Raw genomic sequence first — 13,802 nt, 5'->3', positions numbered from 1 at the left:
CTGCATCAAATATCTAAATGATGAGGCTAGTATGGATAAATATTTTTGCTCTTGTTGCTGAATTTTATTTGAAAAGTCTCAATTTTTACGTCCTATTTTAAGTAACCTATGTCATTTTTTAATTCAAGTCAGTTGCTCCATTATCTCACATGCAGCAAGTAACTACATCTCTTATAGCAAACTAGCTAGCAATGCAGCAAGGTCTTCAAGGACAGATATGTTGTATTAGAACAACTGATATATTTGGAAAATGCTCAAACAAGACTTTAGGCAGAAAGCACCCTCTGGGTTTAGATATCACTGTAATCTCAGTGATAAACAGAATTTGCAAGCATTTGTTCAAGCACTGTCATTTAGAAATATAAGAAGAGATTTAAATAGTATTAGTGTTTTCTTTTGTAACACACTTGCATTAATCATTTTTGAACAACACATTGGCTGAATATGTTTCATTTTATACTCAAGGTTGCACCACACATTTGCAAGCATGCTGCACTAACCTTAGACTCCAATAATATTTAAAAACAAAGGGCAAGCCAACAGCTTAGCATCTTGTTTTCTAGCATGCTTGATCTGCGGCACAGCTTTATTATCCAGCTTAAGATAAACAAAAGTAAAACCTTGTAACCTTTTCAAAAAGTCACACACTATGAACTGATCCAAACATTCCCATGTTGCTCTGCCCCACAGTGTGGGATTTCAGAATTATTGAAGTGCTGTGAATATTAAGAAGTTCAAAACTTAACTTGTACTACTGAAAACAAACAAACAAACAAAAAACAGGTGTTTAGAATAACAGAGCTACTGAACGCTAACTTCATTAACTTCCATTAAGCTAAATGATTCACAAATGGCATTTAGATCAGTAGTAAATCATCATCTAGGTCAGCAGGAAGCTCATTATGGACTGACAAGCCAAGTGACAGAGACACTTTTCTGCAAGTGCTATAGTAGTAATTTCCTGTGTGAAAGGCTTGCTGCTGTTTGTGCATTCCTCGGGGGATAGTTCTTCTCAGAGGATGTTACTCTTCCCCAGGAAGAGGAAGGAACCAGTTGTTATTGGATGTGTGGGTTGATAGCTGTCGGGCATTTTCTACATGCCTCTGAATCAGCTGTGAGAACTGTGAATGCAGCTTGGATTCCCAGCTGGAGCGGGAGAAAACATGACTTTGGCAGACAAGGTCAGAACACACGAGTACAGTATCTCAGGAAGTTGAAATAGTAATAATACCTGGAACTTCTGAGCCCCTAGTTCCCAGAAAAGTGCTGATTTGCTAGAGGAACAATATAAAGACATGGGTCAACCTGAAAGCATTCCTGAGGCATTGCACTGTTGCCATGACTAAGACATTATACAAAGTAAAAGTTCTTAAATCATTCTCAAGTAATTTATAGTAAGCCAATTACCTTATGAAATGGTACCAAAAGTTCAACAGCAGCATCCATTAAGGATGTCGCTATTGGGCAATGGCAACATAAGTACATAGACTGCTTTGTGAGGAAACTAAATATTGAAGTCTTTTATACTGGAGTGGTTAGGAGGGGTTCCTGTTCAGTCCCTCTCTGGAACTTGCTGTCCTGCTGTAACTAGCTCTCTCCACATCTACTGGGACACTTACAGGACAGGTCATCCATAGCTAGTCCATGCCTAGTCCAGAATCAGTGAGTTCAGTGTCACATCCTACCTATTTTTTCTTTAGTGGAAGCACTAGTTCTTAGTTTCTTTATCCTGCCACCTGCTAGCTTCCAAACTCAGTAAAAAATTATTAGATCAAAAAAATAAATATATATATATATATACAAAAGGGAGATGGGAAAGAGACAGACATAAACAATATAAACTCATAAGCTTCATTTCCTCAGGAAAGCAGGTTAAAAATAGTATAAGGAATATTATATTCTTGCACTCTCTAGTGCCCAAATTCAGAATTCCGTCTCCAGTGAAAACTTGACTCTCTCTCAAGCTCCAGTTCCCTCAAAGAATATAATGAAGCCTATTAGTGAACATCATGACATGTATTATTACCTAATTAAGTAGCAGCACAACACATTTCCTGTTCTTTCCTTGTAAACCTGCAGTTACATGCTGTGGTAGAATATCATCGCTGCAAAATGCAAGGGTCATTTGGATCATATTCTTTTTTTATTACAAATATTGAGTTCACCTTTATGTATCCTGATCTTTGTTATTTGATGCTTGTATTATCAAAGCATAACTCTTTTAAGATTAAGTACACCAATCTTTTTAAACATGCCTGCACCTGTATATATATTTAAAAGTTTATAACACATAATATAATAATATATATTTAAAAGTTTAGAGTTTCACTGTTCAATATGTCAAATGTTTCATCCTTTTGGCACTTAGGACAGAAGATTAGCTGTTTTGTTTGTATATACCCTGCTTTCTTTGAAAGACCCCATGCTGGGCAACAGACAAGGCTGTTCCTACTGCCTCATGGCTTCCCCATGGATTAGGGGAACAACATTCTTTTTGGAGAGATGGGAGACTTTCCTTTCCTGGAGCAGCTGAACATGCTTAACTGCAGAGCCGGGGTGGAGAAGGCGGCAACTTACATGTATCTTCTGCCCCCAGCCCCAAGCACTGTACCTGTAGAGCACACAAAGAAAAGAAAGGTCTGTGCTCTAAGCCCTGAGGACACTAACTATTGCTTCTGCAAGAGCAACGCTGAACAGAGAGAAACATTTTCAGAGACACAAGAGCAGGGTTTACAAATTCTTACTTTTTATTCTGTCACAATGAACACTTCTGAGTCCCTCTATTTATGATATTTATTCTTCTGGTTTATGCTTTCATCAGACATCAGAGAGTCAAAGATTTTGAAAGTTTTTAGTATGCTCACAAAAAAGCTGCAATTTTAGTTCACAACTTTGCAGAAGCAGGATCTTTTCACATTAACCCATAATTTTATTCTGTGTTTATGATTTGGAGTCTGGATCATGGAGTTTCCAGTTTGTTCAAACCACATTTGCTGGAAATCACAAGAATAGAAATATAAAAATATAAAGTAAAAACGTAAAAAGATAAACCTATACTTATTCAGGGAGTAGCCTTTGTTATTTTGAAATTAGTTTTCTATTATGTGGTGTGAATATTAATTTTGCACCTTGAAGTGGTGCTAAGGCTCTGTCTAGAACAGAGGAAGGTAAAGCAGATGGGAGAAAGACTGATGGGAGAGGTCAGTGTCGATTTTGATCAAAGCCCTTCTACTGCTGGCATCACTCCTCAGTGCTGAACTCTGATGTAGTCTAGAGTTTTGGTCAAGGAACACAAGCAGGGCTTTTCTTTTGTCTCTTCTTACAGGACAAGGATTCTGGTCTTCTTATTAAAAGGGCAGTGACACAACTTTCCTTTGGTAGAGACAAGCATACAAATGTCATGCAATAATCTGAGTTTAAGTGAAAAGCTGAATGTTGAAGGTCCCAAGGAAACACGAGATGCATGAACTGTGGCAAACTTGTGATTTCAGACAAACTTTAACAACTGCTGGGCACAGGGAAGTGCCACAAAAATTCTGCTCCACTGGATGTTCCCTTCTACATTGGACTCGGGGCCCAGAGGAGGTGATATAGCTGTAAAGTTCTATTTTTTTTCCCCTTTCTTCCTTTTCCCCTTCCCTTAACCGCAGCAAAGAGGGTTGGTGTTTATTTCCAAGTACAGCTGAAGCCAGGAAAGAATGCAGATCATAATATATTTGAAGTTGCATGGTAAGTAAAATATGCAGTTTTTAGCTTTTAAGATAAAATTCTTGTGTCATGCTCTTCTATAGAATTCTAGAGCTGGGTTAAGGAAGAGACAATATTCCCAGATGATCTTTTCAAAATAAGTTCCCACGAGAAGAAGAGTTGTGTAAGTTTTAACGTACACAGAGATGGAAGAACTAGATGCAAGTTTTGAATTTGTCATCGCTGCCACACTTTACTACTTACATGGGGTTGTTTATTTCTTGGCTGTACTAAAAATAAAGGCAGTAAAAATTGTGTCAAAAATATATACACCCTGAAATACATACTGAGGAATCTATGTGCATACAGTAAATGAGAATACAGATGCTTCTAACATTTGCATTAAGAGATTTAACACAAATGCAATACAGATTTATTAACAATGTCTTACCTCGAGGAATAAAAAATTCACATGATCTTATTTTCTTTAAAATATTTAACAGGTTTTGGGGGAGAAGGAATTCATTAGGTCACTATCTATTTTAAAACATAGTATTTCCTGTTACCGTAAACAGTCATTATCTTTCCTCTTCCAACAATGAACCCATACTCTTAACTTTGTAGAAACCATACTGAAAAAGAATAATAAGTATGTCTTATTTTGTGTTAACTAGCACTGGAAGAGAAAGAACAGCAAACATCTCACAGCCAGTGCAGACTTTCTGACTTCCAGATTACAGCACATTGCTTTGCTTCCTCCAAATCCTGTTTACATGAGCAAGGTCAAGGGATGGAACATTAGAGAGCCTCTACAGTGATTTCCTGCTGCTGTCAGTAAAAACTACTGAGACATCATCAACTTTCCCTTGTTCCCAACAGCTTATCAGGGACTGGAGGTTATCGATGTATTGACTTACAGACTTTTTTTTTTGCCAACCTCCCTCCCTCAAAACTACAAGTAAGATCAGAGGACAAAACAGATCAGAGGAAAATAGTTCCAAAGTAATGTTTTCAGGGTTTTTGGTGAGATAGGAATAAAAAAAAGACCCACACAGCTGTCCCAAAATCTTGACCCCCCCCATTCAGTGAACATTTTCACAGTTTAAAAGGGTAGCACAGACCTCATTTCTAACAACTGCAACAGATGAAGACTCCTACCATTGGAAAAGTCAGGGCATTACAAAAATACCAGTTAGTTAAGCATATTCTGTGTTTTTATACTCATTTCAGTAACACACGGGAGACCTGAATAAATGAATCATCAAATTCAAAACTATTTTCCTGAAAATATCAATATACTGACATAATTACAAAGATATTAAGAAATTCTGGTTCAAAAGAAAACAGCTCTGTACCGATGATTACACTTAAGTTTTTCCACTGATACAATCATCATGTTCCCTTCACTAAGTTCACAAAAGAAGTTGCATCAGTTTGGATCTTAGACAAAAACAGTGTTCAAGAAGAACTGCCTTTACAACTTATAAGTTAAAACAAATGCTGAAAAGATACAGTATTTAAAGTTTAATTATTTGATTGTTTTCCAGCAAAATCCCTACAATAAAATTATTTCTGTATATCTTGGCTTAGTTTTCAGTGCAAGAAAATTAAAGTAAATTTGGAAAACAAAAACGTGTGAGTAGGCATTTTCAAGTATGGAAGTTACTTTGAATTGTTGGCTTTGATAAAACAATAAATTATGTCTGAGGACTTTAAATATTCCTTGAGGAGAAGAGAAAGAGTGACAAGAAAACATAATACCAGTATTTCCTCATACAGATAAATCTCAAAGTATAAATAAATTAAGAAAATATATTTTTAATTCACAACAATAAGGAGTATCAAATTTTAAAATATTTGTTTTTAAAGTTTTGTCTGTGCAGATTGCTGTAAAGAATAAATGACAATATTACTTAGCTTCACCTTAACTATCTGGAGTTGTATGCAGTTTGGGACTTCTCAATACAAGACAGACACTGACATCCTGAAACAAGTCTAGATGAGAGCGAGCAAGATGGTGTGGGTGCTGAAACACATGATATGCAAGGAGAGGCTGAAAACAAGGTTTGTTCAGCCTCATGGAAGGTAGGACAGGAGATCTTACTGCCATCTCAAATATCTAACAGGCAGATAATGGAGAAGTCTGAGCCAGACACTTATTAGAGAACTACTGTGATAGAATTAGAGGCAACAAACTGGGACATGGGAAATTCTAACTAGACACTATGAAACACCATTCAAACACCAGAGCAAGCTACCTAGATGGGTGGCATAATCTCCATCTTTATACATGTTCATAAATGAACTGGATGAGGCCCTTAGGATCCAGCTTGGCCCCGCTTTAAGAGGGAGGGGAGATGAAATTGGAAGCAGTGTCTGGAGTAATCTATACTGCTCCATGAATTTTATTTATAAATCTATACAGAAGGGAGAAAAAATGAATAATCCTTTGCTTTGTTGCAAGTCATCTTAATGGGCAGTAACAGCATGTTTCCTGTGACCAGTATGAAGGGACAAAGTTCCAACAGAGTGAAGAAGAGATTGTCAAAAGGGAGAGCACAAGAGAAAAAACAGATAAAGTGGTCTTTCTCCTATTTCCTGAAGTAGCTTGACATCTATGGGAGTTTGCCCACTTACTGTTAGTTCTTCTGATACTCATTCAACAAAACCTTACAAGGTTTGGTACAGACTTCCACTCTCCCTGAAGATCTTTCAGGTAATTTTAGGAAATTCATCACAGATCCTACATAAACTTTTTATTTGTCCCAGAGAAGCCTGTCTTGAGACAGCAATCCAACAGAGTCTGTATATCTTGTCTTCTGTAAAAAAAAGTTAAGTATATCTGTTGATTAGCTACTGCCGTCCAGCGACTTGCCAAAGAGTCTCGTAAGTTCTCCTTAGGGCCCTGCCATATTACATGCTTGATGCTAATGACACTGAACAAGAATCCTTAAGGATACGTAAGTGCAAAGTGTATTTTTCTCTCTAAACATATCAGAAGAGCAGAAGAATTACTTAAGCTAAATAAAAACACTTGAAAAAGAATAATGTAGGTATACATGGCTCTTTTTTAAAAAAGAATCTGGCAACCTAATCAAACATTTTTTAGCTATCTGAAGAGCAAGACTCTGGAAGAGAGTTCTTCCAGTAAAGATAGGACTGAAAAAACACAAGTAGATTCAAGATGAGTCTTGTAAAGCTTACAGGAAAAATATACAGTTGTATTATCTTTGATAACTGGTAGGAGAAGAGAAACCTGGGGGTTTGAAATGATGTTACAGGTGTAAGATATGAGGGAAGAGGATGAGCTACACTAGAGGCTGACGATATCTGCTAATACACAAATAATATACAAGCACAGTATCATTCAAGTGAGGACAAACAGTATCAAGCGGACAGCTGGCAGTGAAGGTGGGACAATAAGAAACCCAGCATCTGCCCTTCCCCCTTTGATTTTTAGGAATAAAACATGAAGCCTCCTAGAAAGGACCTCTACATATTAGGGCAATTGAGCCAGCTTCAGATGAAAAGGTCCAAATCACAGAGATGTAGAATCCTTTGGAAACAAGATATTATGAGACTGGATGGCTGACCCAATTAAACAGGCCATCATTCCAGAATAGAAGCTGGTAAGGCAGACACTGGACAGGATAACAACACTAGAAATGAGAGAATAAGTAAAGCAGAGAGGCACAGATAAGGTTGCCAAAGTTGGGTAGTGTTGCTTACTGTGTTGGGGAAGGAAGCTAAATGAAGAGAAAATGTGGAAATAGTTTCTGGAGTTGTGTCAATGATGGTGTATTGGACAAAGCAGTTGTCCTTACAGCTGTAGTCTGAGTTGCAAGGACACAGAAATGGCAACAGATGGAAAAAAGATGCAGATTGAGTGTTGAGATGCAGAGAAGTGAGAGCCAATGCTGAATAGGAGATCAAGATAATGGAAAAAAAATGTAGTGATTACTGACACAGTCAAAAGACACCAAAAGACAGCAATATTTTTGTAGTAAAGACGACTGTAAAGCCATCTAGACTGAAATCAAGAGAATGCTGTCAGTAAAAGGTCAACTTATTCCTAGAATTAGTTCTGGGCATAAAATTAAAAAAAATGCTGCCCTATTAAAAGAACTAAAGAAAAAGATTAGATGAATGGAAGATGTATAGATATGTAACAAAGAATTAATGTAACCATTCATTTGGATTCTATGATCAGCATTAAGACTAAGAAGTAATGAACATAACATATTCTAAAGTGATAGTCAATAAATTATATCCACTAGAATGTTCACCATTGAGCCTTCTAAAGAGACATCTTTAAGTCTGCAAATTACTTTTGACAGAAATTATCTTAAATATCCATATTATGAAAGCATAACACAACAACTGCTGAACTTTAAAATATATGAAACTATCATCTCTCAAATAAAATTACTTTATGCTTATTTGTTTTTGAAGAAAAGATTTCTGTTAGATGTCAACCTTTTTTATGATTTTCATTAAATGATGTCAAAGCATTTTTATAAGCTACCCTCATGACATGCCCTTTTGTAAAGCATTCATGACAAAACAGAACAGCAGAAACCACACCTGCTGCCCATTCATATGTATTAACCCTTCAGCCACACAAATTCTTGTTATGGTAATTAAAATTGTTCAAGATACAAATCATGTCTTCACATGAAGGGATTTCAAGCTAAAAGAGAAATTCCCAGTTTAACCTAATTCTAGAACAGTACATCTTTTAGGACTTCATACTAGGAGAGCATATTTTTCCTCCTACGAAACTACAGTTAAAACATAGCCTTCCTTTCCTCCCACATGCCATACCAATGCCATATAAAAAAGCTAACACTCAAAGGAACTAATCCTATGATTCTTTCCTAAAATGTGTTACTTTTTTTTTTTTTTCTCCTCCCTGGAGAGCTACTAGATGCCTTAAAAGGCAAAAAAAAATAAAATATCAGTTCTGGAATTTTATCAGTGAGGCAACTACGCTTTGGATTTTCCATTATTTGCAGCTAAGGACAGTTACTGAAAGTGTATGAGGAAAAAGCAACAGATTTTAATTGTAATACCTAGGTATAGTTAATATGGGTATATAATTAGGATTTCTGCTTAAGTACATAAGTAAAATTAATAGTGTAATGTGAAAGCTTCACTATTACACCATCTTCTGGTTAGCCTTGGGAACTGTGGAAGAAAGTTTAAACTGAGAAGTTAGAATACTAAGCTCTGAACAATTGACAACTTTTTAAAAACTATCTTATTCATGCAGACCAAAAAAAAAATAAAAAATTGCCATTAACATGTTTAGTGTAAGCCAAACTAGCTAAGCTTTCTTCCCACTCCTTCTTTCTCAAAAGGCAACTTACCAGAGTACCGAAGGCTAGAGAAGAAGTAATCTCTACAACAGGTGGGTCAGGAGTTTGTGTATCAGTCACATCAAAGGTAGGGTTGACCTGTTGAAAATTAATTACAATCCTCATTATTTCAGCACCAGTACAAGAAATTAAAAGGCTTATTTGCTTCACTGCAACATCACTAAAAGCTAAAAACAGGCTTTAAGAATAAAGGAAGGATGCTACCCTCACAATAATCTAAAATGCAATCATATAACACAGAAAGAGAATACAGACACATGTTTATAAGAGGTGTCATTTATACTTTACAAATATCTGTCACCCAAACCTAACTCAAAGATTCTTACCCTAAATATTAAGAAATTTAGTTTATCATAAGTCAGTAAAAATGAAATAAAAATGCTAGTTTAAAATTGGGTTAGTTTATGTATTCTGTAACTACAAATAAAGAAACTATAGCAAGCTCTAGCTGTGACATGTTTGCAGCACCCATACTGTCTGCTCTAGTTTGTCTTCGGTTCACACCAATTTCCTCCTATTTCACTTCAGGTAAACCATACAGAGGCTCAAGATCTATTTCAGATCTTTGCAACTTCACCAAAACAGACTTCCACCATGCACATTGATAGCATACATACAACATTCATGATCTGACCACCTAGCTTCATGATATCATGATTCAAACAACCTCATAGTTCAATGGTGTGTGGCTAAAAACCTGCATCATATCAATACTCCCACCTGCCCTGGATAACCTTTTTTTTTCTAAAATGCCACACAGGCATTTTAGGGAGGCAGAAAAGCCAAATATTTCATTTGCCAGAAATCGTGCTTTGTGCCAAGCACAGCCAGTTATGGAGATTTACAGTCCAAAATGTTTGGCTATTTGAGCTGATTATGTTCAAGGAGGAAGCTTGTCTAGCTTGTAAAGGCTGAAATAAAGGGCACTGACTAATTTCAAAGAAATATTAGACAATATTTAAATCACCAAGGAGTCTGGTATAATAAAGAGAAATGAACACACTCTTTTCCAACTCAGCAGCTTTATCAAAGATGGCATTAATTCTAGCCATTTTACTTTAAAATGGATTTAAACAAACAAACAAACCCTACACCAAAACAGGAGGTTCATTAGATAAAAGGATCACTGTGTTTTGCCTTTTCAAGAAGGGCCCACCATCTCACCTGAAGACAGTCAGAACTCTGGTTAAACCAGAGGTGCTCACTCAGTAACAGCTTCAGTTGAATTTCCTGAAGCAAAAGTACTTGATGCTAGAGTTCTGTCATCTAGGTACACTGATGTATAGACATTTAGGTCAGAGATCCATTAGTTAAGTAAATAGCTAAAATGAGATGTTAAAAGTTTAATTAGTAGCCAATGAAAGCAGGCAACGGCATCTTCCTACTACTACCTGAAGCCTTTTCATTATGTTTGGTTTGGATTGTCACAACTTTTATATATAAATTCAGGTTACAAGAAGCAAACAATAGAAGCAAAGTTCACAACAGTAAGATCTTCCTCAGCAAAGGGGAAGTAGGGAAAGGGTGATCACAAAATTTACTAGCAACCTAGAAAGCAGAGATGGTTAAATACAGATGTTACCTGGCCAATCAAGTGGAAAATGACCCTCTGCAGCACTAGTAAATCAGAGATGGATGCCACGACTTAATTAATGGGACATCTTAACTTTGCTTTTAATGTAGCTCACTTAGCTGACTAGCACTGCTTAGCTTTTTCTTGGATTCAGTCTTGACAAGCCATTCTTCAATCAAGAGCTTTTTTTTTTTTTTTTTTTTTTTTGGTAGGTATTCTGTCTTTTAATTCAGTTACAATTGGATCAGTTGAGAATGAGCTAACCAGAGGCAGCAAGGACAGCCAGTCCTGCTCCAGGACCATCATAGCTGGTAACTTAAAATTCTTCCTTAATTTCTAGACAATAGCATCAAGTGCTAGTTCATACTTTTTTTTTTTTTTTTTTTTTTTCCCAATGGACTTGGAAGAAAGAAAGGGAAAAAGAAAAATCAGTCAGGTAACATGGTCTAGTAATTGTTTTCCATTTATCTGAAAGCTATACCATTTTATCTGAACTGCTTTAGTTTCCCCTCTACAAAAACATGACTGTCCAGTTTCACTCCCCCCAAGCTCATTGCTGCATTCTGTCTATTTAGATCAAAAGGACAACAAAAATACTGTCCTTAAGAGCTTAAATTTTCAGTTCAGTGTCCAGCATAACTAGGGTCATTTGTGTCTGATTTTCAGTCAGTGCTACAGTAAATATTCATGATCTGAGTGTCAATCATACTTTTGGTAGCTGAGCCCAACATTTTTTTTCTGACATGTATTATTTGGTCACTGAAGAGAGGGCAATGTACCTGCAGGACTCTGAAGAACAAGCACAGCAGTGCCTACCCCATATCAATATTCTAATGCAGAGGAGCTACTGTATAATTATTATTAACAGCTATTTAAACATCTACTTTGAGCTATTTCCTTGTTCCATACATCAAGGCTATTGCAGAACCAATTAAATGCTTTTCCTGATATGTGTTTGTTATAAAAATACATTGTATGATTAAGTTAAGGAAACACACTCTTTACGTGGAAGTATCACATCCTAGAGCTGGAATGAAAGTCTCTTCTGCATACAGTTTATGCATACTGCTTATGACTTTATCTGAGATAAGGGGACAGAGATGTGAATTGCAGACACTGACTAGGAGAGCAGGAACTATCAGAAGTTATATTAAGAGAGCTAAATATATATCAGCTTGTTAAGCAACAAGTCAGGAACAGCAAAGTGTACATGTATGAAAAAAGGCACAAAACCTATGAAGGCTGCAGCTAAACCCTTCTTCCTGTAAAACATGTTTAATATCAAATTTAAAATTAACGAGGTAATGGAGCAAAGCTTAACATTAAAAGTTTCAAATGACTGGACACAGTTCTTGAGAAAGTGATGTGATTAGCTGTCCAATAATCACAGCATATTTGGAAACATTTAACTTTAAAAACAAGAGGGGAAATGCAGAACACTAAAGAGCAAGGTAGAGAGAACTGGTTTCTATTAAATATCTTCAGAGCCACAATTCCAAAACTTCACTTATGTATTAGTTTAACAGATAATTACTTTCATTATCTTCTTCCAATATGATGATGCATTTACCACCTTTTGATCCACAGTACAGGAAAACATTTTTGAAGGACAGATTCATATGCAGAACCTTTCATGTAAAAAAAAAAAAAAGAGATTTCTGAACACTGAAGCAGAGCAAAACCAAAACACACTTCTTAAAAAAGAAAAAAAAAAAGAGAGAAAGAGAGAGAGAGAGAGAGAGAGAGAGAGAGAGACAGGAATTAGGATCATTGCTTAAGACAGCAAAGACCTAGGGGAGGAGCAAAGGAAGCAGGCTCAACTAAGTACATTAATTTTTAGCCATGTGTTTCAATTAAATGAATATGCTCCTATAGATATTCCTCTGCTGATTTTAATATAATCGCCAATAAAAAAGCCCTTCAAATTTTTAGAATGAATTTCATAAGACATTGATGCTGTATTTAAAAAAAAAAAAAAAGATAATTAATAAAATTAAAAGAGGAAGTTTTAAATATCTCGTGTAAAACACTTCCTAGAAAAGTGATATAGTTAGCTGTAAAAATGTAGCTTTGAATTTGATTCAATGGCGTTTGTTTGATTGTTTTCCCAGACTGGAATCCTCAAGCCAAACAAGCAACTGCCATATATTTTTATTTCTACTGCCACCTAGTGTAAATTTGGATTTCATACATCTAGGAAAATATTTACAACTGAAATTACATTGAAAAATTTAATATGAAACTAAGTTAACAGTAGATTTTTAGGCTGTTCACCCACTTTGAAGAGGTGTCTAGTACACAAACAACATTATCTACAAACACAGGAGATTGATAAATATAACCGTCAGCAAGTGGAATGCATTTCTTTTAGTATGTCGCACTATAACTGCCCTCCTGATTTAAAATAATATTTTCAAATACCCTCAACAGCTCCTTATCTCAAAAATAGACAATGACTGAGATTCATCTCAGTTTAAATTTAGACATACTGCTGTATTTGAGCTAGTCATCTCCATTGACCATAGTAGGCACCTTCAGAGAACAAGTCAGTTAGTTACATTTCCAAATTATCTGAGTAATTGTAATGGTTACAAGCTTTACAAAAATGAAACATTCTAGAACATCAGTTGTATCAATTTCTACTTCCTCGAATAATCAATAATTGCATAGATGCAGTTCAGGTGGAGAACAGCGGTAAAGATTTATAAGCTAAGAACATGAAAAACTGTATGTTAAAATTCAGGCTACTGTCTGTCTAAAGAGAAGATACAAGTAATGAATTTCTTGTAAATGTTAACTGTGCTTCAAAAAGTTGGCAGAAAGCGAGAAAGGAAAGAAAAAAAAAAGTACTTATAAATATTATTGTCTGTGTATCACTTTGAAGAGTAAGTAAGGAAGAGTTCTGACAAAAGGTGAACATACCCTCAAGCTCCACGTTAGTCACTATTCTGAGCAGCAAAATACTAGGTGATTCCAGTCAGCTGCTACAATTCTCAGTGCTCTTGTGCAAGCTGTTTTGGTCAGAGCAGCGTTTCCCAATTGGTGATTTGTGAAAACAGTCAAAGTTTCTGAAGCCATTTGAAAAAAAAATACTGAGCAAAGCCTGCTCCATTTCATACTAACCATTTTCCCAAAAACAGGTTTTGACATAGCAAGGACCTTGC

General features: G+C 35.9%; 1 protein-coding gene across 2 annotated transcripts in view; it reads right to left on the bottom strand.

Moving 5' to 3' along the window:
• POC1B (POC1 centriolar protein B) overlaps window positions 1-13,802 on the bottom strand; it is a 50,264-nt gene that overhangs the window by 18,102 nt on the left and 18,360 nt on the right. For both annotated transcript variants that reach the window (XR_011808735.1, XM_027451789.3), the window contains one exon: window positions 9,057-9,143. Coding sequence is in view for 1 of the 2 variants with exons in the window: in XM_027451789.3 (XP_027307590.1) it covers window positions 9,057-9,143 (87 nt within the window). In the remaining variant the exon portion in view is untranslated. The remainder of the gene's footprint in view (window positions 1-9,056; window positions 9,144-13,802) is intronic.

The sequence above is a fragment of the Anas platyrhynchos genome, chromosome 1 (assembly GCF_047663525.1).
Source record: "Anas platyrhynchos isolate ZD024472 breed Pekin duck chromosome 1, IASCAAS_PekinDuck_T2T, whole genome shotgun sequence".
Classification (NCBI taxonomy): domain Eukaryota; kingdom Metazoa; phylum Chordata; class Aves; order Anseriformes; family Anatidae; genus Anas; species Anas platyrhynchos.
Note: the sequence above shows the minus strand (reverse complement) of the source record. Positions and strands in the feature narration are given on the sequence as shown.